The following is a 27102-nucleotide window of genomic DNA, read 5'->3' on the forward strand; positions in this document are numbered from 1 at the left end:
CACCTACCTGAGTGCAACCAGCTCTAACTCTTAGTGCTGGTTGCACTCAGGTAGTTCTCACAGTCTTTCATTTGCAATAGAGAGTTATCACTCTTCAGACCTGTCTGACTGGAGAAAGTCCAGCAACTAAAAATAACATGCATGTCTGATAAAGTAAGAAGCTAAATGAAATCTGACATGGCAGGCCTTCAAGACTCATATGCCTTTCTACTAGAAAGATTATTGAGGAAAGAACCTTATCTTCTCTTTTAGTATAAAAGGCATATGAGTCTTGAATCAGTGAGATGTACCAAAGCAGTTCCTTCAGTCTAGGGCAGGGCAGATGAGCCTGCTGCTAGTACTGAGGACCCAAACTCATCATGCAGTTGTGCTGCTACATCCACTCTGTAAAATTTCATGACCCTGGTGGTTCGCTATTCTCCAAATGACCTGGCCTATCCTGGGCCATGTGGGAAACGCATACAAAAGCCCTTTTTCTGGACAAGGTTGTATTAGAACATCAATGCCAGTGCTTCCAGGTTCGAATCTTCAGCTGAGGAAACAATATTTTTATTTTGGGGGGGGCTGCTGACACCATCAGAATGAATGTTGGCAATCCCCACTGATGCACAATGTTGTTGAAGGCCTTCCAGTATAGAGACCACTCCCCAGGTCCAGGGTCTGAAATAGTCAGCTTGCACATTGCCCATTCTCCCTCTGCTGAGAGCCTCTAGGGAGACTTCTGCCCAGTGAAACCACAACTGGGATCCAGTCTCAAAGGGGTACTCTTGGCCCCTCCCTACCTGTTGACATATGCCACAGCCATGGTATTGCCTGAGAAACTCTTGAATGCTTTGCCTTCCACGATGTTCTCCAATGTCTACAGCTCTAAACAAATGGTTCACAGCTCGTCTTGTTGATGGACCATTTCCTCTGAGAGGCAAGCTTTTTGACAATGATTACAGCTGAAGCCACTAATGCAAACATAGGCGTATAGCAGTTGAGTGAAGTATGTGTCGGAGAATTATCGCCTAAGATGTTTCAGTTGATGTAGATAACAGAAGGATGAGGACATCACCTTGGAGATCTGGGCTGATAAAGTCAAGTTGGCATCTAGGATGATGCCTAGACTGCATACTTGATTCTTGGGTTCAAGAATGATGTTGTCCCAGGTCAGGGAGGGCTGAGAGACTTGGCAGGGCTCTCTACATAACCGTAATAGCTCAATTTTTGATGGATTTAGTTGGAGTTTGTTGGATGTCATCCCTGATTTGATTTCATCAAGGCAGGTCTGTAGCTTTTCGAGTTGGGAGTTCTGTATTAATCCTAGTGGGACATAAAGCTGGATGTCATTGGTGAATAAATGGATGTAGATTCCATGGTTCAAAGCAATTTTGATGACTGGCTTTATATAGAGGTTGACGAGCAATAGGGTATGCCGTATTTTGGTGACTTTGGTGTCAAGAGGTATGAGTTAATGAGGATGCTGTTGTCTTTTTGTCAGAAAGGATTTAAACCAGGATAGTGCTGTGTTGCTGATATTCATTAGTCTAGATAACAAGATGTGATCGAGTGTAAGGCTATGCTCAGATCTAAAAGGACGAGCAGCACATCTGTGCCTTTGTCCATGAAGTTCTAGCAGTCATCTATAATGTCAAGCAAGACTATTTCAGTGCTATGACGTTTCCTGAAGCCTGATTGTGGTGTGGCTAGGATAAGCAGAGACCTGCTCATGACCTGAACACATCTAGGAAAGTGTCTGCTAGGTGTTCTCCACTGATGGAGCCAGACCCAATATAGCATGGCAGGTGCGTGCGACAAAGGAAGCCGCTGCTGCCCCAAAGTCAAGGCTACAAATTGTCTTTTGAGGACTAAATCCACCCTGCAGTCTTGCGTATCCTTTATAATCACTCTACCTTCACAAGGTACAGAAGTAAGTCTGGCAACCTGTGCTACCAATGAATCCACTTTAGGCTGTATAAACTGCTCTTGGGAATTAGAATGACATGGTGACAGAATTCATCACTGTTCCCGTGTCATTCTTTAGTGTCTAGCTCAACCTCAGGCCTTCTACATCAGCATTCTTTAATGCAAGGCTTGAGGGTCAGTGGCTGTGCCCTTTCATACTCTTCCCTCTCTCTCCTTAAAGAATGACATGGGGATGGTTTCCCCATGGTTATCCATAGGGACAGGAACAGTGAGGAATTCTGTCACCGTATCATTCTCTAATCAGGAGCTGGCGGATACAACCTTGCTATGGTCCTGGTATCCCAGTCAGAGTGTGTTACAGCCTGAGACATCAGACCCCCACAGCTCCTCAGACACTGTTTTCAAAGTAGTAACAAAATAGATTTCAGCTACTATTGCTTCAAAACTGTACATCTATCAATCTTCCCATACATTAAGATCAGTTAATAAGATGCTGTTGGAGGTTTCATCATACCAATCAGGTTTTTTTAGAGAAATACAGCATCTGTCTTCTACATTGTAGGTCCTCAGCTTCGACACATAATACCACTATGATTGAGATAAAAAGCACAAGTCAATCTAAAAAATATATTAAAAACACTATTGTTTCAACATGCATGGGAAAAGTTTAAAAAGCTCATTGGGGAAGAAATTAGAAATATCCAATTATTTTGTCTTTTTTCCTCTCCAAATTAGACTACTGCAATGCCATCTACTTAAGCCTATCAAAAAAAGTCTTCAAAGACTCCAGCTAATCCAGAATACTGCAGCCAAGTTGATCTTTGCAAAACGCAAGTCTGACCATGTCTCCCCACTCCTAGCCACTCCTCCCCACTTCCATAATCCATTTCAAATGCTCCTGCCTGGCTTTTAAGATCATTCACAGCATCCTTCCTCCCTTAATCCCACTATCTTATAACTCCTCGAGTCCTGACTCTACCAGACCCGCTCAATGGTATAAATTATCCTTCCCCTCTCTACACGGTATTCGCTATGCAGGCAAACTGGGAAAATCCCTTCTCTTCAGAATCACAGGTCTTTGGAACGACCTTACTACCCCACTGCGGAACCTGGGCTCCCTCCAATTATTCTGCAAGCAACTGAAAACCTGACTTTTCACTAAAATGTAATTCTATCCCCCCTTACTCTTCTCTTCTATATATAAGTTCATGTAAACCTTTTTTTTCCTTCTCTTCCTATATTTTAAGTTCTTGTAAACCGTGCCGAGCTCCACAACATTCGTGGAGATGATGCGGTATATAAACTTAAGGTTTAGTTTTCTGTATTCGTTTCATGTATTTATATTATGCATGTAGAAGATTAACTGCTGATGACATTGTGATTGAGCAGTATAGAAGTTCTTAGTTTTTTGTTAAATAAATAAAAATCCCAGGAGCATTGGTATGTGGCTTTGTGGCCCAATATCCTGGGCACATTGAATAACACTGCTTTTGAGGTGGCTCGCAAGCAGTGTTATTCATTTACCACAAGATTCAGCCACCTACTGGGATCCTGCAGGTTGCTGAATCCAGTGGAAAATTAGTGTGCAGTAAAAGGCAAATTTTACTGCACCTTGATTAATTTTGCCCCCCCCCCCCCCCATCCTAATGCTAAATCATTCTGGTTTAGAGAGACATGCAGAAACAAAAAGAGCAGGAAATGTCCCAACAAAACCAATCAAATAAAAATGAGAAGAAACAGAAAGATGTTTCCATGCCTGAGCTGAGTCAACCAGTAGCTTTTATTCATAGGGGAACATGCAGAATCACAAATATTAGAAGACCCAACAAGGCCAGTGTTTCAGCAAATAGATGTCTTCCTCAAGGGTCTAATAGCATGCTGGAAAGAGCAAGAAAAAACATGAAATACCAATACAGTGTATGTGCACTAATAGAAAATCTGACTACTCAAACCGAAAACTCAGATCAACATCAACCTGTGGAATACCCTTGGCAAATCCAGATAGTCCGTGACAATGGTTCTCAAACTTGCCATGGGGGAGCACCAGCCAGTCAGATTTTCAGGATAGCCACAATAAACATTCATGATGTGTACAGAAAAGATCATCAAGTTTATTTTGGTCTCAAGAAATCAAAAAAAAAAACCCAAAAGGGAAAGCAACAAGACTCCATAGTGGTAAATCAGTCAAGAAAACTAGGGCTAGATAAATGGTTTTCCAATAAACAGGGAAGAGGCCTGAAGAGGTCCGAAGAGGTCCAAACAACAATTTTATTGAAAATTAGGTTAAAAGAGCTCTCAGGGCCTGATTCTATATAGGATGCTGATATTTGTGGTGTGTCAATCATGCATTGGCGCCCTATTCAGAATCGTGTCTACACTCCCAGATAGATGCCTTAAATGTAGGCCAGCATTTTGTAGGCCTACATTTAAGGTGTCTATTTCATGTCTACGGAGATGAGTACCAACGTATAAGCCCACCCAAGGCCACTTCCAGAATAAAAACACACCCATGTCCTGCCTTGGGCATGCTTAAGTGTGGGTGCTCTACAGAGGAAAAGTGCATCCCAATTGGCTGCCAGACGGTGGTAGGATGCCTACCACTGCCTACAATCAAGACACACATTTCAAGAATCAGGCCCTCAGTGTCTACCACAAAGCTACGACTCGATATGGCTGTGTTTTGGCACAGAATGAGATTGGTTGTAATAAGTGTTTGATATTACAACCACTAAAGTTGTGCCTGTTTGTTTTTCCAAAGTTGTGTGCTCTCACTTAATATTTATATGGCTGTGCATTTACAAAGAGTGCAACTCTTTTAACCTATTTAATAAAAGTGTTGTTTGGATCTCTACAGGTCTCTTCTTTTTTTGTAAGACCATTTATCTGGCCCTACTTTTCTTGACAAGTTTGTTTTGTGTCATTTTCTAGATTTTTCTACTGTTCATGTCTTATTTTTTAAAATATTTTATTTATAAGTATATTAATACAAACATTTTAAAAAAGAAACTTGCATAATACAGCTTATTCTTTAACAATTTACAAAATTCTGGAAATACAGGAACCCTTATCTCCAACCCCTCCCTCCAATTTTTGTATATATCAGTTATTCATGTCAAGAGGGTGGGAGTGGGACAATTCAGCGTGGCTGTGCTGAACTGTCCACATTGAATCATCCTAGACCCCCTGTGACCTAGCTCACTGATTTCTCCCTGGAAGTCTGCTCCTAGGGTGAGCAACTCCAAGCAGGCTGCTTTTGTGTCAGTCTTAATTTCTCATTGCAATGCTTGTATTTCCTCCAAGGGATCAACAGAAGTCACCAGGGACTCGGCTTTAGAGTTAAGATCTCATTGTGAACCATCAGGAGCATTCAATGTGGCCAAGGCATCCACCATCTTTAAGTTCCTCCTTGTGGGTTGGGCTTGGGCTCTTTCAGATGAGCAGTGTTTAATATTCTTCCCCGCACTTTAGATCTGCCTTGACCCTGCTGGTGATTCTTTTGTTGAGTTGGTAAGTCACTGGATGTTGATGATTCAGCAATAAAATACAAGGATGGTGTGGAACTAACTGCTTATCATGATTATGTACTCACACAATCATTTTAATATACTTTTAAAGCACAAATTAGAACTTTTAATGCATATGAATTGACTTTACAGTCTGATTGATTTAGCATGCACTACATTTTTCGAGTGTGCTAACAAATGGGCATCAACAACATATTTTGAATATTATAGAAACTTTGACTAGGTGTAGAACAGGCTTGAGAACTACTGGACTAGGTCAGAAGTGCTCAAACTAATGCTCAGGCCCTCTTGTTCAACCAGTTAAGTTTTCAAGATATTCCTAATAAATATGCATGGTATGTAGCGTATGCAAATATATCTCATATATATTTATTAGGAATCACTACTCTATGGTTAGAGGTGGGCTTAACTTGATAGTTAATTTGTTTTAGATAAAACATTGACTTCCTAAATGTCAGTCTTCATAAAGTACCAGACTCAGCTGAGGGAAATTATCTCGCAGCTTTGCTAGACTTCATTCAACTAAGATTTAGACTTAATATTCACTGGTCTTCAGCGGGCCACCACACACTCGAAAACTCTCATTGTGCATGGCTTTACGCTCCCACTTGTCATTGGAGCCAGCACGTATTTTTAATTTGCTTTCAAATGATTAAGTATTAGGTATAAATACTAAAAGTACTTAGCTTTTAGTAAGACGCTGTGCAGGGGGGATTTTTTTCTTTACACCGACATGTTTTGCCCGTGTGAATCGATGGGCTTTATCAAGGTTCCCACTCCCTCTTAATAACATTCAGCCACCATTGCGTCGATAAAGCCCATCGATTCACACGGGCGAAACATGTCGGTGTAAAGAAAAAAATCCTCCCTGCACAGCGTCTTACTAAAAGCTAAGTACTTTTAGTATTTATACCTAATACTTAATCATTTGAAAGCAAATTAAAAATACGTGCTGGCTCCAATGACAAGTGGGAGCGTAAAGCCATGCACAGTGAGAGTTTTCGAGTGTGTGGTGGCCCGCTGAGGACCAGTGAATATTAAGTCTAAATCTTAGTTGAATGAAGTCTAGCAAAGCTGCGAGATAATTTCCCTCAGCTGAGTCTGGTATTACATAGTATCTTCATTCGAATATACTTTATTAAACTAGTGCTGGTGTTTACAGTCTTCATAAAGTGGCATCACAGCTTTACTGTAAAGGAAGTAGAAGGTAAAAATACCTATCGACAAAGATTGATGTAAATATGGAAGCAAGCAGCACTTTATTAGTATATATTGTCTCAAAGTCTGTTTAATAGTTTTTCTCATCTAGCTTTGTAATTCCCTCCACTCTCTAATTTTAAAAGAGCTGCTTATTTTCACAATAGTTTTATAGTACTGGATCAAATTAAGATGCATATTTTTATGTGCCTACTGGCTCACAATGAAAATGTCCAACTCTGTACTGCCAAAAAAAACAATTACAGTACTTCACACAGGCTTCTCTGACAGCTCCAAGAAACTATGAACACCAAGGAACCTGCTTTTATTCATAAGTTTCTTACTCCTCATGATCCTCTGAGAACTTTACGATCTGCAACTCAGCACCTTCTTCATGTCCCATCCTTAAAAATTATTAGTACTCGTAAGGCTTCTTCATTCGCAACTATAGCCCCTACAATCTGGAATTCGTTACCATCACATTTAAGGTCTGAGCACAATTTAGATAAGTTTAAGGACAACCTTAAAAGCTTCTTATTTAAAGATGCATATGATTCCTTCCATTCCTCTCTTGTTTTTAACCTTAATTGTACTCTTTTCTTTTAAAATTTTACTTTTCCCTACTATCCTATTGTTTTCATGTAAGTAATGTCATGTCACTAATAAGTATGTTAATTGTTCCCCATTTTAATTTTTAAATTGTTAAACGCTTAGAATTTATGATTAGCGTTTTATCAAATTTTAATAAAACTTGAAACTTAACCAGTGATAGGATAAGCTGTTCGGTTTAAATTTGTTAAATTCTCTTACTAGTGGGTACATTTTTAAATATCAAGACTGCAAATCTCAGAATGCAATTTCATTTCTTTCCAAATACATCTATATATACAGTCCTGTACTTTTAGTGAGAAAAGGTACTCAGAAGTACAAAGAAACCAAGAGGCCAGTGTTTCTAAACTGTAGGCTTCAGTGAGGGTATGTCTTTAATCTCCCACACTACTGTAGTCATTGATCACTGAGTGGAGTGTGTCAAAAGCCTGCCGGAAATCCTCTTCCTCACAGCCGTATTTCCAGTACCAGTGCAGGTAGGCATGTGCTTCATACATTACATGTGCTTTCTCCATAACCCATTTTAATAAGTCCATTACACTGCTGCTATTAGCACACACTGTCAGGGAATGGCTATGATGTCCTGGATCTATAATATTCTTGAAATCTGAGGGGAGAAAAATGACCATTTTGTTTTCATAAACATTGCTTTGGTGCAGTCTTACCTTCTTCTCCTGCCATCCTGTAAAATCTAGATTGAAGTATCAGAAACAACCACAAATGTTTGGCACGAGAGCGGCTCGTCCATAAGCGGTCAAGTATTCCAGACCCAAAATATACACACAATTACAATAAAAAAACAACAACCTCAGTGGTGTCAATGTGTTAAAAGAACAAAAAGCTAAAGCATCTGTATGTGCTGAAGGGAAATGTACCACAATATACAAAACTAAAGGCTCCTTTTACGAAGCCACGTTAGCGGCTTTATTGCACGCGACTTTTTATCATGCGCTAACCCCTGAAGCTAGCCGAAAAACTACCACCTGGAGGAGGTAGCAGCTAGCGCGCGCTATTACGCATGTTAAACCGCTAACGCGGCTTCGTAAAAGGAGTCCTAAGATGTAACAGACTCAGTGTTGCAAATACTTATGCTAAAGAAGGGATTTTGAAGCCAGTCATCTGGGCACACTCAGGTACTCCTATTTTCAATGACTATGCATAAAATAAATTTGCAGGCCCTACCTCCACTCATAGGCATCGCTACAGGGTGGCATGAGGTGGCAAGTGCCATCACAAAAATTTGCCATCCCACCCTCTGGCACCCCAGCTAAAATCAATGCATCCCTTCCCTACCTTCTTTCTCCCCAATCCCTTGGATCTGGTCTCCCCACCTTCAGCCACATGCTTAAAAAAACTTGCAGAGATTACTGGCAACAATTAAATCAGGCCTTCATCTGGCAGCCCTGGGTCCTTCCAACTATAACAATTTTCTTTTGCAGAGGGAAAGCATTGGAGTAGCTAGAGTAAGGCCTGATTTCACCACTGCCGGCATCAGCCACCAGTTTTTAAATTCACAGTTGAGTAAAGAAAGACTGGACCCAAGGGGTGAGGAGGGGAGTAGAATGAGAGACAGACAGACTATACTGTATGTGAAGGAAAGAAAAGAGGGTAAAATGCTTTACCTGAAGGGAAGGGAAAAGGTCATACACTTAGGCGCTAAACTTACAGCATACTGTAAGTTGTACACCCGGGTATCAACATTTAGGCACCAACATCTATCTACACCTGCCTTTTACATGGTATATAAGTCAGTGTATCACAAACTGTGTGCCACAGTGAGATTCCGGATATGCCTCGAGAGTTAGCTGATGCTGGCATCTCTCCTCCTCTCTGCATCCCCTCCCACTGGCGTAGTAATTTCAGAGTTAGCAAGCTCAGGGCCACGTCTGAAGGGCATCCACACATATGTGGATGTTGATGTAATGATATCACACATGCGCGTGACATCATCGCATCAATGTCTGTGTGTGTCCGGAGGCCCTGCAGACGCAGCCCTGAGTTTAGTGTGCCAGGGCTTGAAAAAGATTGTGAAAAACTGGTATGTTGATACCTAAATATTGGCACCTAGGCTTTATTGTAAAACAGAATCTGGGCATCCATATGCCATTACAGAACAGTATCTTAGCACACACATTTTGGGCACTTAACTTATAACACCTTTTATAGAATTGTCCCCTTAACAAATACCCTGAACAGCAACATTGCACCCACGGGTACCTTGTGTGTAAGTTAAAGTTAATAAAAGGGAAAATAAATAGGTTTGTTGGAGGTAAACAGTGCTTCTACTGAAAGTGATAACAATTTGATGCTTTATCTTAGATAATATGTAACATCTGTATGAAGTGTCAGAATATAATTGTGTGAGAATTTTAATCTTGATGTAGGGGAGAAGATTTCAGGGCAGCTGAAGAATTTTTGATAATGTTGGCTTTTCTTTTTTTTAAGATTCTTGAGATCCCATGAGAAGAGATGTATTTTAGATGTGTTTGATATTCCAAACTTATTGCAGAGTGTGACAGATTTTAAAGTAGTGAAATTAAGCCTTTGATTCAGTCCAATTGTTATCAGGGGAGCATTAGAGGAAAACTGGAAGCTTCAGATTGAAATCTATTGAATTTGTTCAGAGAAAGTTTAGGATGTAGAGATGTAGAGAAGTTTGTGGAGAAAATGACTGATGAGTCTGTGGGAATGGAAAGAGACCCTAATCATTTGGTAGAAGAATCAGAGGGGTTTATTGAGCAGGCAGTCGAAGCGAAAAGGGTTGTCCATATTACTACTAATCATTTCTATAACACTACTAGACATACAGGCAGTTCCTGTTTTACGAACATCTAGTGTAAAAATTGACATGATACAGTGGTTAAACCATGTATAGAGTCCATTCTTACTGTCTCCAGACTCAAACAAAGTGTTTTGAGGCAAGGGAAGACTTTTAAAATAAAATTGGAAAATCCAAGATGGCCACCAAGGCAGTGATTTTGGCACCAAAAACAGCCCGGAGGAGCTACATAAATGGAGAAAACATTTCAAAAACAGGATTTTAGGGGAGGCGGCCCATCAAGGAAGCCCTAGAAACTCTTAAAAACCCCTAAATGAACTCCACCCCGATGTCTCTCATAGACAGTAATGGACTGTACTCACTGTGCTGCCATATGCTGTGCCTGCATCAGCTCTCACTGTAGCTGGCTGAAGGAAAAGCTTTTCCGATTTCGACAAGCAAGCAGGATCTCAATGGGCTTGTCTCTTCTGGCTGCCTTTTACAAGGCTGAAACAGCCTGAAACCCTTTACCCCATCAGCCTCATACGATTCTTCGGGAGGGGGGAAAGACATGTAGCCAGCACCCGAAAGATCTTCCGACCTACATGGAGTCCAAATAAAGCCTGTGCTCATGCGCTTTGGTTAAAACCCGGTGAGCAGACTCCTTGGAGCTGAACCCCAAGCCAATCCAAGTGTTAGGCAGGCTGGCCACCCAGCTAGAGACCTCAGAACACTGAGTCTGTAGCTTCTCCCAGGCAGAGCTGTCCCAAAATTACTGGGAACCTCTATAGCACCCAAAGCCTCTAAGAAAAAATGTTGGATAATACCCCAAAATAAGAAATTTAGCAAAGCAGATAAAAAGCCACCATTTCTCCACTCACTTGCAGAAGGAAAAAACAAGGAGAGAGGGCAGTGCCTAGTGATGCAGGGAGGCAGAGTCAAAAATGTAGATGATGCACTACCCACAGGTTCAGGACTCATGTGATTTTTGCACTGGATAGCTGTTCATGAAGAAGAAAAGCAATATGTAACATCAAATTAAAGAGCAAAAAGGGACAGACCAATCCAGCAGTCAAGTGGGAATGGATTCCAAGGAACACAACGGTAAGCCTGCTTCAGCTTCAACAACACAGAATTCTGGGAGTGAACAAAGGAGTCATCCTGGTTACTGCGGGCTACAGCAAGAACAGATGTGCTATAATGCTACAGTAGAGACAAGTTAAGGATACAATACCCTAAATTTCTCAATATAATTTAGACCTCAGATTTAACAGCAAACTAATGGTTGAGAGAAGGGGCAGGCCTTAAACCAGTCAGAGTTTCAGGATATCCACACTGAATATGCATGAAATACATTTGCATGCACTCTTTCTACTGTACACAAATGCATGTCATGTACATTCAGTGTGGATATTCTGAAAACGCAACCAGCCTGTGGCATAACACCATAAGAATTACCATACTGGGACAGATTGAAGATCCATGAAGCCCAGTATCCTGTTTCCAATAGTGGCCAATCCAGGTCACAAGTACCAGGCAAGATCCCAAAAGAGTAAAACAGATTTTATGCCGCTTATCCCATTTATCTATCATTATGTTTTTATGATTTAATGTTTTCAGTGATGTACTTTCACACTGTATACTGCTTTTATATACAACCATGTAATGATGCAATCTTCCATTTATTCTGTACTGTATATATATTACATAAGATAGAAATGTCTCAAAGTATGTTTCAATGAAAGATAGTAGGAGGTAATTTTATAATGTTATTGCTGTGTGTAAATTACATCTTATAAAATACTATCTAGTGTAAAAGTACACGCCATGAATGATAGTAAGGGAAATGGACAGGGGAGAGTTTAGGTGGAATTAGATTACTGAAATGCTTTAATCCATATACATACATAAAGTTTGGGCCTTCATTCATACCAGCTCTTGAGTAGATATTGAAAGATTAGGTTCTTACCCGGATAATCTTCTGTTAATCTTCCCAGGAGTCCATACATTAGGTGATCATTCCCACAAACTGGGTTTTGCATAAGTGTGATACTTACAGATTTAAGCGCCTCCCACATTGCCAGTGGAGTGTAGCGTCCCCTTCAGCTACGTCCCAAAGCAATTGAGCTCCACTGAAATAGAATACAAAGAAGGAGGGGTATGGGGAAATTCCCCCAAGACACCAAAAAATTCTGTTCTGCTCTGTAACTTAGAAAAAAATTAGAACAATGATCAACAGGAATTTAAAACAAATCAACAACAGAGAACCACCCCATTGTATGCAAAAAGCACTAACATTAAAGGAGACAGAGGCTGAGCAATATACTTACTTATATATGATTTCTTTATGCTTAGTCCTCTGACTGACAGAACTACTCCAGGCTTGGAATCTAGAAATGTCCAAAGCAGAAAAGCAGATGAAAGAGGATATACTGAGGGCCGACCATACGGACTTCTGAGAAGATTAATAGAAAGATTACCAAGGTAAGAACCTAATATTTCATTCTGTTACATCTACTCGGGAATTCGTATATTAGGTGATGTACCAAAGCAATGGCTGATGTCTAAGGTGGGACAGAAGAGCCTGTCCACAAGACTGAAGACCCAAAGGTGACTGAAGACCCAAAGATGGCGTCCTCTTGAGCCACCATGTCACTCTGTAGAACTTTGTAAAGATATGACGAATAGACCAAGTAGCTGTTCTACAAATCACTACAGGAGGAACTGCTCGAGACTCCACCCATGAAGACACAACACTCCTGGTCGAGAGTGCCTTAAGAGAAACTGGTGGCTGCTTGCCACATGCGATGTATGACAATGAAATGGCCATGTGAATCCATCTGGCTATAGAGGCCTTGGAAGCTGATCTGCCACACCTAAATTGGCTGGTTAGCACAAACAGATTATCAGAAAGACGAAAGTCATTTGTCTTTTCCAAGTAATGAAGTAAAACTCTTCACAAATCCAGTTTCTTCAAAATCCTATCCTGCTTGTCCGAGCCTGTAGGTTGGAAAACAGGCAGACAAACCTCCTGGTTGACAAGAAAATTAGATACATCTTTTGGAAGGAAGGAGGGAACAGCCCGGAGAACTACACCTGCCTCCATGATTCTGAGAAAGGTCTCTCTACAGGAGAGAGCTTGCAATTCTTAGGTACATGTTGCTGAGATGACCGCCACCAGAAATACTGTCTTAACTGTGAGATACAAAAGGAATGCATCTTTGAGTGGTTCATATGGGGCTTTAGTGAGGCCCTTTAGAACGGCGTTAAGATTCCATGTTGGGAAAAGATGCCTGAGAGGAGGTCTCAACCAGACCACTCCTTTTAAGAATGGTCACATCTGGGTGCACAATGAGCAAAACCTTACCACTTTGTGCCCAGAAGCATGAAAGGCCAGCCACCTACACCTTGAGGGAAGCTACTGCAAGGTCTTTTTCTAGCCCAGCATATAGGAAAGCAAGAATAACCAGAATGGGAGCTTGGAGCAGTTCTACCCGGTCCCTTTCACACCACTATTTAATAGCCTTCTCAAGCTTTGGCATAGGCCTCCATAGGAGAAGGCTTCTTAGCCTAGAGTAGAGTGACAATAACCATGTCTGAATATCCCTCGCACACTAGAACCATGCACTTGAGCCTTGCCATAAGATCAAAGTGCTGCGAATTCTCCATGAGGACTGACCCCTGACTGAGGAGTCCGTGATGAAGAGGGAGCTTGAGGCTCCTGTCCTGTTGAAGAAGAACCAGGTCTGCAAACAGACAGCAAGGCCAGTCTAGGGCCACTAAGATCATGAGTCCTGGATGAGTTGCAATCCTGCAGATGGCCCAGCCTACCAAGGACCAAGGTGGGAAAGGAGTCCTTGGCCGTGCCAGGGTTGAACTAATGCATCCAACCCTAAGCTTCCTTGTTCTTCCCTTCAATTGAAGAAGTGCTTTACTTTTGAGGTTTTGGCAGAAGCCATCAAATCCATTACCGGTCTGCCCCAGTGACAAACAATGAGATTAAATGCCCTTTGGGATAGAGACCATTCCCTAAGGTCCAGGAACTGCTGACTGGAAAAGTCGGCCTGAACATTTTCCACTCTGGCCACATGGGCAGTAGAAAGAGCCTGTAGATGGGCCTTCTACTCACTGAAAGAGCATCTGAGCTTCCAGATGTAAGTGGTCCCTATTCACAAGAGAGGTCACAGAGATGAAGTGGGAAACTACAGGCCGGTAAAAGCCTCACTTCGGTTGTTGGAAAAATAATGGAAGTGTTGCTGAAAGAAAGGATAGTGAACTTCCTAGAATCTAATGGGTTACAGGATCCGAGGCAACATGGCTTTACTAAAGGTAAATCGTGCCAAACGAACCTGATTGAATTTTTTGATTGGGTGACCAGAGAACTGGATCGAGGACATATGCTAGATGTAATTTACTTAGATTTCAGCAAAGCCTTTGACATGGTTCCTCATAGGAGGCTCTTGAACAAACTTGAAGGGCTGAAGTTAGGACCCAAAGTGGTGAACTGGATTAGAAACTGGTTGTCGGACAAATGCCAGAGGGTGGTGGTTAAAGGAAGTCGCTCGGAGGAAGGAAAGGTGAGTAGTGGAATCCCTCAGGGTTTGGTGCTGGAGGTCGATACTGTTCAATATATTAGTGAGTGACATTGCTGAAGGGATAGAAGGTAAAGTTTGCATTTTTGCGGATGATACCAAGATTTGTAACAGAGTAGAGTGGAAAACATGAGAAAGGATCTGCAAAAGTTAGAGGAATGGTCTAATACAGTGGTTCCTAACCCTGTCCTGGAGGACCACCAGGCCAATCAGGTTTTCAGGATAACCCTAATGAATATGCATAGAGCAGATTTGCATGCCTCTCACTTCCATTATATGCAAATCTCTCTCATGCATATTCATTAGGGCTAGCCTGAAAACCCGATTGGCCTGGTGGTCCTCCAGGACAAGGTTGGGAACCAGTGGTCTAATATCTGGCAACTAAAATTCAATGCAAAGAAATGCAGAGTAATGCATTTGGGGATTAATAATCAAAAGGAACGTTATGTGCTGGGAGGTGAGAGGCTGATATGCACGGAGGGGGAGAAGGACGTTGGGGTGATAGTGTCCGAAGATCTAAACAAAAAAAACAATGCGACAAGGTGGTGGCTGCTGCCAGAAGGATGCTGGGCTGTATAAAGAGAGGCATAACCAGTAGAAGAAAGAAGGTGTTGATGCCCCTGTACAGGTCGTTGATGAGGCCCCATTTGAAGTATTGTGTTCAGTTTTGGAGACCGTATCTGGCGAAGGACATAAGAAGACTTGAAATGGTCAAGAGGAGGGCGACAAAAATGATAGGAGATTTGAGCCAAAAGATGTATGAGGAGAGACTGGAAGCCCTGAATATGCATACACTAGGGGAAAGGAGGGACAGGGGAGATATGATTCAGATGTTCAAGAACTTGAAAGGTATTAACGTAGAATAAAATCTTTTTAAGAGAAAGGAAAATGGTAAAACCAGAGGGCATAATTTGAGGTTTAGGGTTGGTAGATTCAAGAGTAATCTAAGGAAATTCTTCTTTACAGAGAGGGTGGTGGAATGCGCTCCCGAGAGAGGTGGTGGAGAGGAAAACGGTGACGGAGTTCAAAAAAGCGTGGGATGAACACAGAATCAGAAAATAATATTAAATATTGAAGAACTAAGGCCAGTCCTGGGCAGACTTGCACGGTCTGTGTCTGTATATGGCCGTTTGGTTGAGGATGGGCTGGGAAGGGCTTCAATGGCTGGGATATTGTAGGTGAGCTGGAGCGAGCTTTGACAGAGACTTCAGTAGTTGGAACCTAAGCACAGTACCGTGCAGAGCTTTGGATTCTTGCCCAGAAATAGCTAAGAAGAAGAAAAAATTATTTTTAAATTAAATCAGGTTGGGCAGATTGGATGGACCTTTTGGGTCTTTATCTGCCATCATCTATTATGTTACTATGAGAGCTTCTAGTGCCTCATTTTCTGTTCGCATACGCTGCTGCTCTTACTTGCCTTTCCCTTGAAAACCTTTTCTAGAGTTTTCAACACTAGCTGAATGTCTCAGAGCTCCAGATAGTTTATGGACCACCCCTTCTGATGGCGAGTCCTCTGGCTCTGCATTGAGCAGTCCCCACAACGGTCTCCTCAGCCGAAGAGTCTGGCATAAGTTGTGAGAGTCACCCACTCTGTGATTCAGAGAGGCATGCCCTTCAACAAGGAGTCTCCTTGAAGTTACCAGAATAAGCTGTTCTTTGCTGTCCCTGACCATGGGAGCTGCGTCTGAGGAGTTTGCCTGTGAAAGGACCACTGAGACAGAAGAGCGTCCTGGAGAGGCCACATGTGCGCCCTAGACCAGAGAACAACCTCCAGGGATGCTGAAGTACGAATCGGCATCGCTAAGAGAGCCAAAATTTGTTGCTTGAGTTCCTGTTTGTATGACTCGGAAAGAAAAGCAAGACCCTGAGCCATGCTGAAATGAATGCCCAAATACTCTAAACTCTGGTTCAGTTCTAGATGGCTCTTCCTGAAGTTGACTATCCAGCCTAATCATTGAAGTAAATCCAACACCTCTCGCACTGCTTGCTCACACTCCCGTTTGGACAGAGCTCTGATTAGCCAATCGTCCAGCTAGGGGTGTATTTGGATCCCATCTTTCAGAGATGAACTGCAACCACCACCATTACCTTGGTGAAAGTGTGGGGGGACTGTTGCCAATTCAAATGGGAGAGCCCGAAACTGGAAATGTTCTTGTAGTACCTGAAACCTCAGATATTTCCTGTGGCCTAGAAAGATGAGAATTTGCAGATATGCTTCCATCAGATCCAGAGAGGCCAGAAACTCCCCTGGAGCCACCACTGCAATGACCAAACAGGCCGTTTCCATTTCCAGGATCCATAGAAATGCATTCATAGCCTTCAGATCCAAGATGGGCCTCCAGTCCTCTGTGCCTTTCTTGGGCACAATGAAGTATCTAGAGTATCTGCTTGAGCCGAATTCATCGTCAGGATAGGTTCTATGTCCCAAATATCTAAGAGCCTCTTTTTCCCGCCATCTGGCTGGAGAATCGAGGAACAAATCCACAAAGGATGATAAAACTCGATCTTGTAACCCACTTGGATGATGCCCAGCACCCATTTGTCTGTGGAAATTTTCTCCCACTCCCTCCAAAAGGCCGACAGCCTCCCTCCAATATGTGGAGGTGTGGCTGCTAATTTGGCGTTACTGGGACTTTTTGGAGGGTGGGTTGATATGAGTCCCTGAGGACTGCTGGCATATGCGGTTGCTAAATCGTTGTCTGTAACCTTGGAAGGCTTTCTGGGTAGAGAAACTTGGGTTGTATTTATGAGAATGGCAGGAGGGATGAAAATTACCTCTGCTCTCTCCTGGGGGTTTCTACCACCAACTTCACTGGCTACCTTTCGAATCCAGAGTGCTCTTCAAATTCGCATGCTTCTGCTTCAAATCGGTTAATGGCCTCTCGACAAGATACATCAATCCCCTCTTTAACCTTTACTGCACCAACAAGAAATCCCGCAGAATTCAACTGTTCGCCTACCCCTCGCTTAAGCTCTGTCATCTTAAAAGATTCCTAGACAAAACCTTCGCCTTCCAAGCAGCCAAGATGAACCCATGGATCGCCCAAATGATTCTCGAGGCTCCCACTTACCTCGACTTCAGAAAAACACTCAAAACTTATCTATTCAACAAACAAGTCCCCTAACGCCCCCTCTCCGGAATTACCTGGCCACACGCCCGCCCCTTCCCCCTTTATTGATCGCTGTCTTCCAGCTCACTTACCTTCCTCCTTCTTCATCAGCCAAGTTTGGCTATAGTTGTTGTAAATCTAATAAATTGTGGTAAATCGGCCCGTTCGGCCCTGCCCCCCCCCTTTTATTGACCGCTTTCCTCCTTCTCTACTTCCCACTTCCACTTCTTCAGCCATGTTCGGCTGAAGGTGTTGTAAATCCAATACATTGTTTGTAAATCCAATACATTGCTTGCAAATCCAATACATTGTTTGTAAATCGGCATGTCAATGCGGATCCTAATGTAATTGTTGTGAACCGCCTAGAACTCGATGGGCATGGCGGTATATAAGAATAAAATTATTATTATTATTATTATTCTCTGGCAGAGACTTAGAGTGACGATCCGTCACACTGGCCATAAGATTGTCTAGGTCCTTACCAAAAAGCATCTGCCCCTTAAAGTCTGCTTAAGGTTGCTTTGGATGCTGAGTCACCTGCCCTGCCAGATCCAGGGCATTTTGTGAACAGAGACCGCATACGCCGATACCTTTCTCATGACCCTCATAAGGTCATATAGGGCATCTTCCACATAATCCACCCCTTATAGCACAAGCTGGGGGCAGGCATCTTCCTCTGCAGAGGGCTCATGTCTCTTAATCTGGTGTGGCAGGCCCAAGCAACAAATGAAGCTCCCGCTGCTGCTTTGATTCCCAGAGCTAGAGCTTCAAATTGTTTTTTCAAAACCATGTCCACTTTGCGATCCTACACAACTTTCAGGATAACTCCTCCCTCACTCAGGAGAGCTGTGCGTTTGGTGATCTGAGCCACCGCAGAGTTCAACTTCAGCTGATTAAACAGCTGCTGGAACTCAGGTGTCATGGGATTAGCAATCCTTAAGGACCCTTCTGGGGTATTAGAGCCACTTATGACTACGTAGAAACATAGAAATAGACGGCCCATCTAGTCTGCCCACCCCAATGACCCTCCCCTACCTATCTCTTTGAATAGATCCCACATGTCTATCCCATTTGGCCTTAAAATCAGGCACGCTGCTGGCCTCAATAACCTGAAGTGGAAGACTATTCCAGCGATCAACCACCCTTTCAGTAAAAAAGAATTTCCTGCTGTCCCTGTGCAGTTTCCCGCCCCTGATTTTCCACAGATGCCCCCTTGTTGATTCTCAGTTATCCATCACCCATGAGATTTGGTGGATACTGGATAACTGTTTTTCTGGTTGAGAATGTGTTAGAAACCTTGTCTTAACACACTCACAATTCCCCCCCACCACCACCATCACCCTGAAGCACTAGTGTGGCAATGGTCCTAAGCCACAAAGCCCTCCCTCCCTCCAGCTCCGAAGTGGCAGAAGAAGGTGGCGGTTCAGAGCTGCAAACTCTTTTGCTCCCTCCTTCTCTCCTTTCCTTACCCGAGCGCAGCCAGTCAGCAGGAGGCAGCTTCAAAACAGGCTGCTCCAGCCAGTCCTGGCAGGGCCTTTCCTCTGATGTGTCAGAAGTGACGTGTCAAAGGAAACATCCTGCCAGGGATGGCTGCGAGCAGCCTGTGCCTCCTGCTGACCGCTGCGCTTCGGGTAAGAAAGAGAGGGAGAGAGGGAGTTCACAGCCTAGACTGCCACCTGCTTCTGCCACTTCAGGGCTTGTGGGAAGGAGGAGGGCTTTGCTGCTCTGATGCTTCAGGATGAAAGGGAGGGGGGTTTGTAGCTGCTTCGGGGCTTGAGGGAATGAGAATTTGCGACTCAGGACGCTGCCGCTTCGGGGAACATTTTTTTTTTTTAACACTGGAGAATATTTTGTTGGTTGTATGAGAGTCCTGGTTAACTGAGAAGTGGTTAACGGAGACTCTACTGTATTGGGAAGTGGAGGGCCTCCAGCTTCAACTTCTTAACAGCATCCACTATAAAATGGTGGACAGAGACTGACCTGAAAAGTTGGCGGATCAGAGGTCATCTTGGCTACCGGACCCAAACAAGGAAAACAGGAGTCTTCCAGAACTGTCTCCGAGCCCCGAGATCAAAATGGCAAGGAGTCTGATCTACAATCTTGCCAGTCTGGCTCCAAATGATCATTGGGGCTGGAGGCCAGCTTGCTTCTTTCAGAAGCAATCACAGGAAGCGAAGACACTCCCTGGACTAAAGGCAGTGTGCTTGTAAGCTGCGGCGCCTGTCCTAGTCTCGTTAAAAATGCTCTCCACATGAGATTTACAAATTCTAGGGAGAAGTCTTGTGCAGAGGAAATAAATAAATCTTGCAGAACTTCCGACTAGGCTTTTGTGGGTTCCACAGACTCCACGCATCTGTGCTTCGTATCTTCACGAAATTTAGGCTCCAGACAGGACTTTTTTCTGATTTCCCAGACCCATTGCAGTTCCCCAGCCCTGGAGAACTCAGATGGGGTTAAGTTTGAGGCTCCCGCCCCTTCCTCGCATGCGCTGCAGGACATGGTACATGGACGCTCCTCCGTCAGCTATCCAGTGCAAATTTCACATGAGATAGTGTTAACATATCCTGAGGAGTCCATCCATGTCGATTTTTGTAAAACTGAAAGAGTTTTGAGGCATATAGAGGCTTCAGAAATAAAGAGTGGTCAAAATCCAAGATGGCCACTGCCAGAAAAATTGTGCCAAAAACAGCCCATGGAGACTTTTTTGAAAAATAAAAAATGCTGAAATAGGGGTTTTGGACTTGGGGGACCTGAGCCCTGACCCCAGAAATCCTCAACCTTTTGGGCATCCCTGGTCTAAGGCCTAAACGGTTTGCATCAAGGGTGCCCACACTTTTTGGGCTTGTGAGCTACTTTTAAAATGACCAAGTCAAAATGATCTACCAACAATAAAATTTAAGCAAAACAAAACCCACAAAGCACTCTGAAGGCAGAGAAAATGTTAATTATCATTCATATTCTGTGGTTTTTTTCAAAGAGGTCAAGGCAGATGACTCTATGCAATGTCACCTCAGTAACAACCATACAAAAATAGACAAATATACCCACCTCCCTTTTTACTAAACCGCGATAGCAGTTTTTAGCGTAATGAGCTGCGCTGAATGCCCCGAACTGCTCTCGACGCTCATAGGCACCCTGCGCTAAAAACCACTATTGCGGTTTAGTATAGTAAAAGGGAGCCATAGTGCAAAATGTAGACAGCAGATATAAATTCTCAAACGGATACATTTTGATCACTAAATTGAAAATAAAATCATTTTTCCTACCTTTGCTGTCTGGTGATTTCATGAGTCTCTGGTTGCACTTTCTTCTTCTGACTGTGCATCCAATATTTCTTCCCTTCTTTCAGCCTCCTATATGCTTCCTCTCCTCCAGACCTCATTCTTTTCCCCCAACTTTTTCTTCCTCTCTCCCTGCCCTTTCTTTCTCCTTGCCTCCCTTTCTTTTTTTCTTTCTTCATGCCCCTTTTCTTTCTTTCTGTTTCCCTTCTTTCTTTGTCTCCCTACCCCCCTTCTTTCTGATTCCCTGCCTGCCCCCTTTCTTTCTTTCTCCATGCCCTCTCCCAAGCCACTAGGTTTGCTGCCGCCATCGGGAAACAGGACCCCAAGCCACCGCCACCCCAAGCTCTTCCTGCAGAAGCGTCGCGCTGACCAGCATTCCGCTCCTCGACATCAATTCTGACGTCGTAGAGGAAGTTCCGGGCCAGCAAAGCAGCGATTGGATGACCCAGAACTTCCTCTTCAACATCAGAATTGACGTGGGGGAGAGGAATGCTGGTTGGTCCGATGCTTCTGCAGGGAGAACTTGGGGCGGTGGTGGGGGACCTCAGAGAGAGGAAGGCTGATCGGCCAAGTAGATTGGGACGGCAACACGAATCTATCAAGGAGCCCGGGATCAGGGAGAGGGATGCTTAATTTGCTCCCCTGTTGTGCTTTAAGGTTCCATAGGGGTGGAGTTCTCAAATGGGGTTGGTCTGACTGGCAGCCTGATCGACATATTGGGCACCCCTGGTTTATATAATATTGCATACCTAAGTTTATAAAACAAAATAAAAACATGTAAACATAAATAAATGATTCAAAATCAGGAAATCTTTGGGCTGCCAGTCGGACCAACCCCATTTGAGAACTCCACCCCCATGGAATCTTGAAGCACAACAGGGGAGCAAATTAAGCAGCCCTCTCCCTGATACCCCAAGGATTCTTACTTAGAGCACCCACAACCTGTGCTCAAACCACTGAAAAATTCAGAAAGCAAGATGGCTCCCAGGGGAATGGATCCAAAGCCTTGAAGTAGCAGACCACGGGTTGGCTCCACAGGTCCACCCGAAGGTTTGCCCTGTGAGCTGCAGTCCAGCTCTACAGAACTTGTGTCTTTTCCCAGGCAAAGAATTCCCAAATATGGGGTCTCAGAGCACCAAAGCCTCAGAAAAAAAACCCAAAGAAAGCCGTAAATAAGAAAAACTAAGCAGAGCAAATCAGAAACACCTATGCACAGTTTGCTTGCAGAAGGCAAAACTGAAGGGGGCAGTACACTCCACTGGCAACGTGGGAGGTGCTGAAAGATGTAAGTATTACACTACTGCAAAACCCGGTTCACAGGAATAAATTGATCACCTAACGCAGGGGTGCCCAACACGTCGATCGCGATCGACTAGTAGCTCAGGAAGGCAACGCGAGTCGATCGCTGAGCCCATCCCGGGCTCCGTGATAGACTTGTGTTGTCGTCCTGATCTACCGGGCCGATCAGCCTTCCTCTCCAGTGTTCTCTCTAGGGCCTTTTAGCTGGGCGGTCCGCCCAGCTATCATCTGCTGCTGCTGCCGCCGCCGCTGAACATTAAAAAAAAAAACCGGCTTGGAGATTTCAGCCCGTAGCGAACTTATGCTCCGTGGCTCTAACGTGTGCATGCCGGCTTCCCTTCTCTTCCCTCAGAAACTGGAAGTTATGTCCGGGGGGGGGAGAAGGGAAGCCGGCACGCACATGTTGAGATCCCTGAAGCAAGCATTCGCTATGGGCTAAGGCGGGAGACAGGTTAGTGAAGCATTTGCTCTTCTTGCTGCCGGGTCCTGCCTACTTTCTGTTTCCGCGAAGGCAGGACCCGGCAGCATTTCCCCCAATACGTCGATCGCGATCTTGGGCCAATTAGCCTTCCTCTCCCCGACGGCAGAATTGGGGACTTGGGGGTAATGGTGGACATGACAATGAAGCCAACGGCACAGTGCGCAGCGGCCGCTAAGAAGGCGAATAGAATGCTAGGCATAATCAAGAAGGGTATTACAACCAGAACAAAAGAAGTTATCCTGCAGTTGTATCGGGCGATGGTGCGTCCTCATCTGGAGTACTGCGTCCAATATTGGTCGCCGTACCTTAAGAAAGATATGGCGTTACTCGAGAGGGTTCAGAGAAGAGCGACACGTCTAATAAAAGGGATAGAAAACCTTTCATACGCTGAGAGATTAGAAAAACTGGGACTCTTTTCCCTGGAGAAGAGGAGACTTAGAGGGGATATGATAGAGACTTACAAGATCATGAAAGGCATAGAGAGAGTAGAGAGGGACAGATTCTTCAAACTTTCGAATAATAAAAGAACAAGAGAGCACTCGGAAAAGTTGAAAGGGGACAGATTCAGAACGAATGCTAGGAAGTTCTTCTTTACCCAACGTGTGGTGGACACCTGGAATGCGCTTCCAGAGGACGTAATAGGGCAGAGGACGGTACTGGGGTTCAAGAAAGGATTGGACAATTTCCTGTTGGAAAAGGGGATAGAAGGGTATAGATAGAGGATTACAGTCCAGGTCCTGGACCTGTTGGGCCACCGCGTGTGCGGACTGCTGGGCACGATGGACCTCTGGTCTGATCCAGCGGAGGCACTGCTTATGTTCTTATGTTCTTATAGCCTGCATATTCAAGATCTATGTGGGTAACAGCATTACATACATAATTAATACAAGACCTAACAAGTCATAAAATAATAACAACATATAGCCGTGAACCCATGACTTAAAATAAATAAAGAACAGATCATTTCTAAGCTACTAACTGCCCAGATTTGGAAAGATCATTCTAAAAAAAATAAGTTTTTAACTTTTATGAAAAAAACAGGAAGTCAATATAGTTAAATGAATTGAGTCTGGAACTGAATTCCATAATAAAGGCCTTGCCACTTGGAACATTCGAGAACGATTTACGGCTTTAGCTATAGATCAAATGGGAGGAACAACCAAATGGCCTCTAGCCTGTGATTGCAATGGATGGCAAGGTACATATGCGTATAACAAAGAGGCAATCGCTTTAGGTAACATATCGTGTACAGATTTATGTACCAGAGTTAGCATTTTAAATTGTACTCTCCATGTAACAGGCAAACAATGAAGGTCAGCAACTAATAATAATAATAACTTTATTTTTGTATACCGCAGTACCAGAATAGTTCAGAGCGGTTTACATGACAAGAGACTGTACATCTACAGCAAAATTTACAAATAAGTCAATCAATCAATATAACTTAGCGAGTCGGGAGCAGGCAAGAAGGAGATAGAGAGGTTATAAACAAGTCAATCGGCATGGCTTAGGAAGTCGGGTGTGACATGAGAGTAGTGAAGTAATCTGGCTATTATCCTTTTGGGCCACTTGTAGGGCCCTTAATGATTTCTTCAGCAAGCCACATAGCAGAAAGGTACAATAATCCAAGTGTGGCAAAACATAACTTTGCATAACTAGTCTAAAGTTAGCAGTTCTTGTAATTTTAGTATCATCCTGAAAAAACATAGTTTTACCACTGATGAGATGCGACTACAGAATTGTAGAGATGAATCTAAAATGACTCCCAAACTCTTGATCTCCTGCTGAATTAGGAGTGTAACACCTGCATACACAAACTCAACGGTGCTCATTTGGCACCAGTAGGGGAAAGCCATAAGATTTTTGTCTTAGAGATATTTAGGTTAAGACAATTCAGGTCATCCATGATTTAATTTCGTTCATATAATGAGATAGCAATCGTAAACCCTGTGTTCAATCTGCTGGATATTCAAGGAAAAATTGAAAGTCATCCGCACAAATTTGATATTGTAACCCAAGATCTGAATACAAATAAATTTAACAACACTGCAGATAATGAAGAGCTTTGTAGCACTCCTCACCTCAGTAGCAAAAACTTGGATTGCTTACACCCATTAACCACACAAAAAACCTATCACTCAATAGGATCGAAACCATAACCATTTCAATACATTAATTGCAATCCCAAATCCACGTAGTCTATCCAATAATACCTGGTGATCCACGGTATCAAAAGCAGACGCTACATCAAGAGATATCAATAAGTCATGTTTTCCCTTGTCAAATCCTTTACGGATCTCATCATATGTCATCAAAAGCAACTCCGTGCTATGATCCTTCCGTAAACCAAATTGAAAATCATCTAGACATCCCTGCTCTACAACAAAATCTTCCAATTGATGTACCGTAATACAATTCTTTCTAATACCTTCGACATGAATCTCAAATTCGAGATAGGCCAAAAGTGTTCTTTTTTTAGTAACATCCAAGGCACAGCCTTTTAGAAGTGGCGATATCACTGCTTGTTTCAGCTGTCTAGAACTTCGCCTAACTTCAGTGACTATGTTATTATATATTGTTTTGAAGGTGCCACTTCAGCCTTAAGGGCACCTCATTATAAAGTTACCCTTCACATGCTTTACCCAATGAACTCCTTGCCTGTACTCTGGATGACATTTAATGCAGAGTCACTAAAACAGGTGAATCTCTATTTTTATACCAAGCCACTTAGCTCTCCTAGGGTGGTGTTTCAAAAGAAAAAGCCCATGATAAAACTAGGTTGATATTTCTGCAAAAAAATATAGGGGGGCTATCTGATTTAAGGATTCTTTCATTTTAATAGTTCCAAGAGGCAATGTAGTGCTCAGATGGTTATTTTTAAAATATTTGCCAACATGTTAATGTTAAATTTATTTACTTATATAATGCCTTTCTAAATTAATACAACTTAACCAAAGCATTTTACAGAACAGATAATACACGTCTTCAATAGAGCATAAAATATGGATTACATCTGGCATAGGAGCCAACTTTTCAAAATTATTGGGGGTGCTAAATCCAACTGAAATGATCTATGCCATGACACGATCAAAGAGTATATTTAATATTGGGGCTGCTCAAGCAGCCACAGCTGGCTCCTTTGACATCTGGTATAATGTTGACTGTTAGAGCACTGATTTATTAATCTCACACTTGGAATATACTCAGTCGTACTTACCTTCTTTGTTATATATGTCCACCTTTATCACCATTTTTTTGTGAAATGCTAAATAGATTGCTCTGTAAGTAACAGATTACAATAAAGGATACAGGGTGACCACTTGGAGATTCCCGAGGTAAGGCATGAACAACAGAGGAAGCCAGGCTGTCCCAAAAGGCTGTTCCCCTGAATAAAATAAATATCACATCATCAGCTAAAGGTACATGGTAGATATCAAGCAAAACTCCAACTTAAACAATGCCTTTGATTCAAAAGGGAATCCCAATGTATGTTCAGATTTTGAAATGGCAAAAAAAAAAAGATGTTCCTCCTTATCCCTTTTCTCTCGCCCCACCTCCCAGGCCTTGCTTACTCTAATTGAATTCTACACATGAAAAAAATTAGCAAGCTGCAGGCAGCCTTTCAAGAAAAGATTTTGCAGAACCGAAAAATCTCACGTAAGAGCTATACGGGCTACCAACTGGCTGTCACTCAGAGGATGAATATATTGGTACCCTCTATCCTAGTGGTCTCCAACATGCAGCCCCAGCAGTCCTTCACTGTGACTCTCAAACACCCCCCTCCTGCTTTGCAGTTGGCATCGTCCCACTCTCACCTCAGCCCTCCAAACCTTCCCTTCCTCAAATGCTGCTGTTGCACTGCCACAGGCATGCTGCCTCTCCCACTGCCTGAAGCCTTTTTATGTGGCGTCCTGCCCAGAAACAGGAAGTTATGTTAGAGAAGGCAGAACACCATGGGGAGAGGTTTTAGGCAGTGGGAGAAGTAGAATGTCTAGCAGTGGTGCAGCAGCATTCAAGGAAGGGAAGGTCTGGAGGGCCGAGGTGGGCAGTTAGGCAGGGGAGGAGGAGAGCACCATACTGCTGAAGCTCCTTAGTATTTCTCTTCCAGTGGGTGGTGGTGGACAGACATGCAACTCTTGGACAGTTTGGTGAAGTAGGCTCCTGGTCCATTGAACTGGCACCTGGTAGAACAGCAGCCTCCTTTCCAAAAATGTACCCTATCTGGGAATTCTTCAAGGAGTCTGAGCTTGCGTCCCTTGGAGCCATGAATCTTTATTCACAATTACTCGGGTTTTTTTTGTTTTTAATTTCCCCTCCTAACAATGCAACTTAGCAATCACAGC

At 43.2% G+C, this 27102-nt stretch overlaps 1 protein-coding gene across 7 annotated transcripts in view; it reads right to left on the minus strand.

The window, feature by feature from the left end:
* Window positions 1–6480: 6480 nt before the first annotated feature.
* LOC117354404 (tubulin delta chain-like) overlaps window positions 6481–27102 on the minus strand; it is a 112764-nt gene continuing 92142 nt past the window's right edge. For 3 of the 7 annotated variants that reach the window (XM_033931881.1, XM_033931880.1, XM_033931882.1), the window contains 3 exons: window positions 26069–26144; window positions 11058–11199; window positions 6481–7845 (listed from right to left, as the gene is read on the minus strand). In XM_033931881.1, the coding sequence (XP_033787772.1) occupies window positions 7613–7845; window positions 11058–11199; window positions 26069–26144 (451 nt within the window). In that variant the 3' untranslated portion in view covers window positions 6481–7612. Of the gene's footprint in view, window positions 11200–11662; window positions 12387–25976; window positions 26145–27102 lie in introns of those variants that run through there. The other 4 variants (XR_004538201.1, XR_004538202.1, XM_033931883.1 and 1 more) reach the window with 4 other exon arrangements.

Source organism: Geotrypetes seraphini, chromosome 2 (genome assembly GCF_902459505.1).
Source record: "Geotrypetes seraphini chromosome 2, aGeoSer1.1, whole genome shotgun sequence".
Classification (NCBI taxonomy): domain Eukaryota; kingdom Metazoa; phylum Chordata; class Amphibia; order Gymnophiona; family Dermophiidae; genus Geotrypetes; species Geotrypetes seraphini.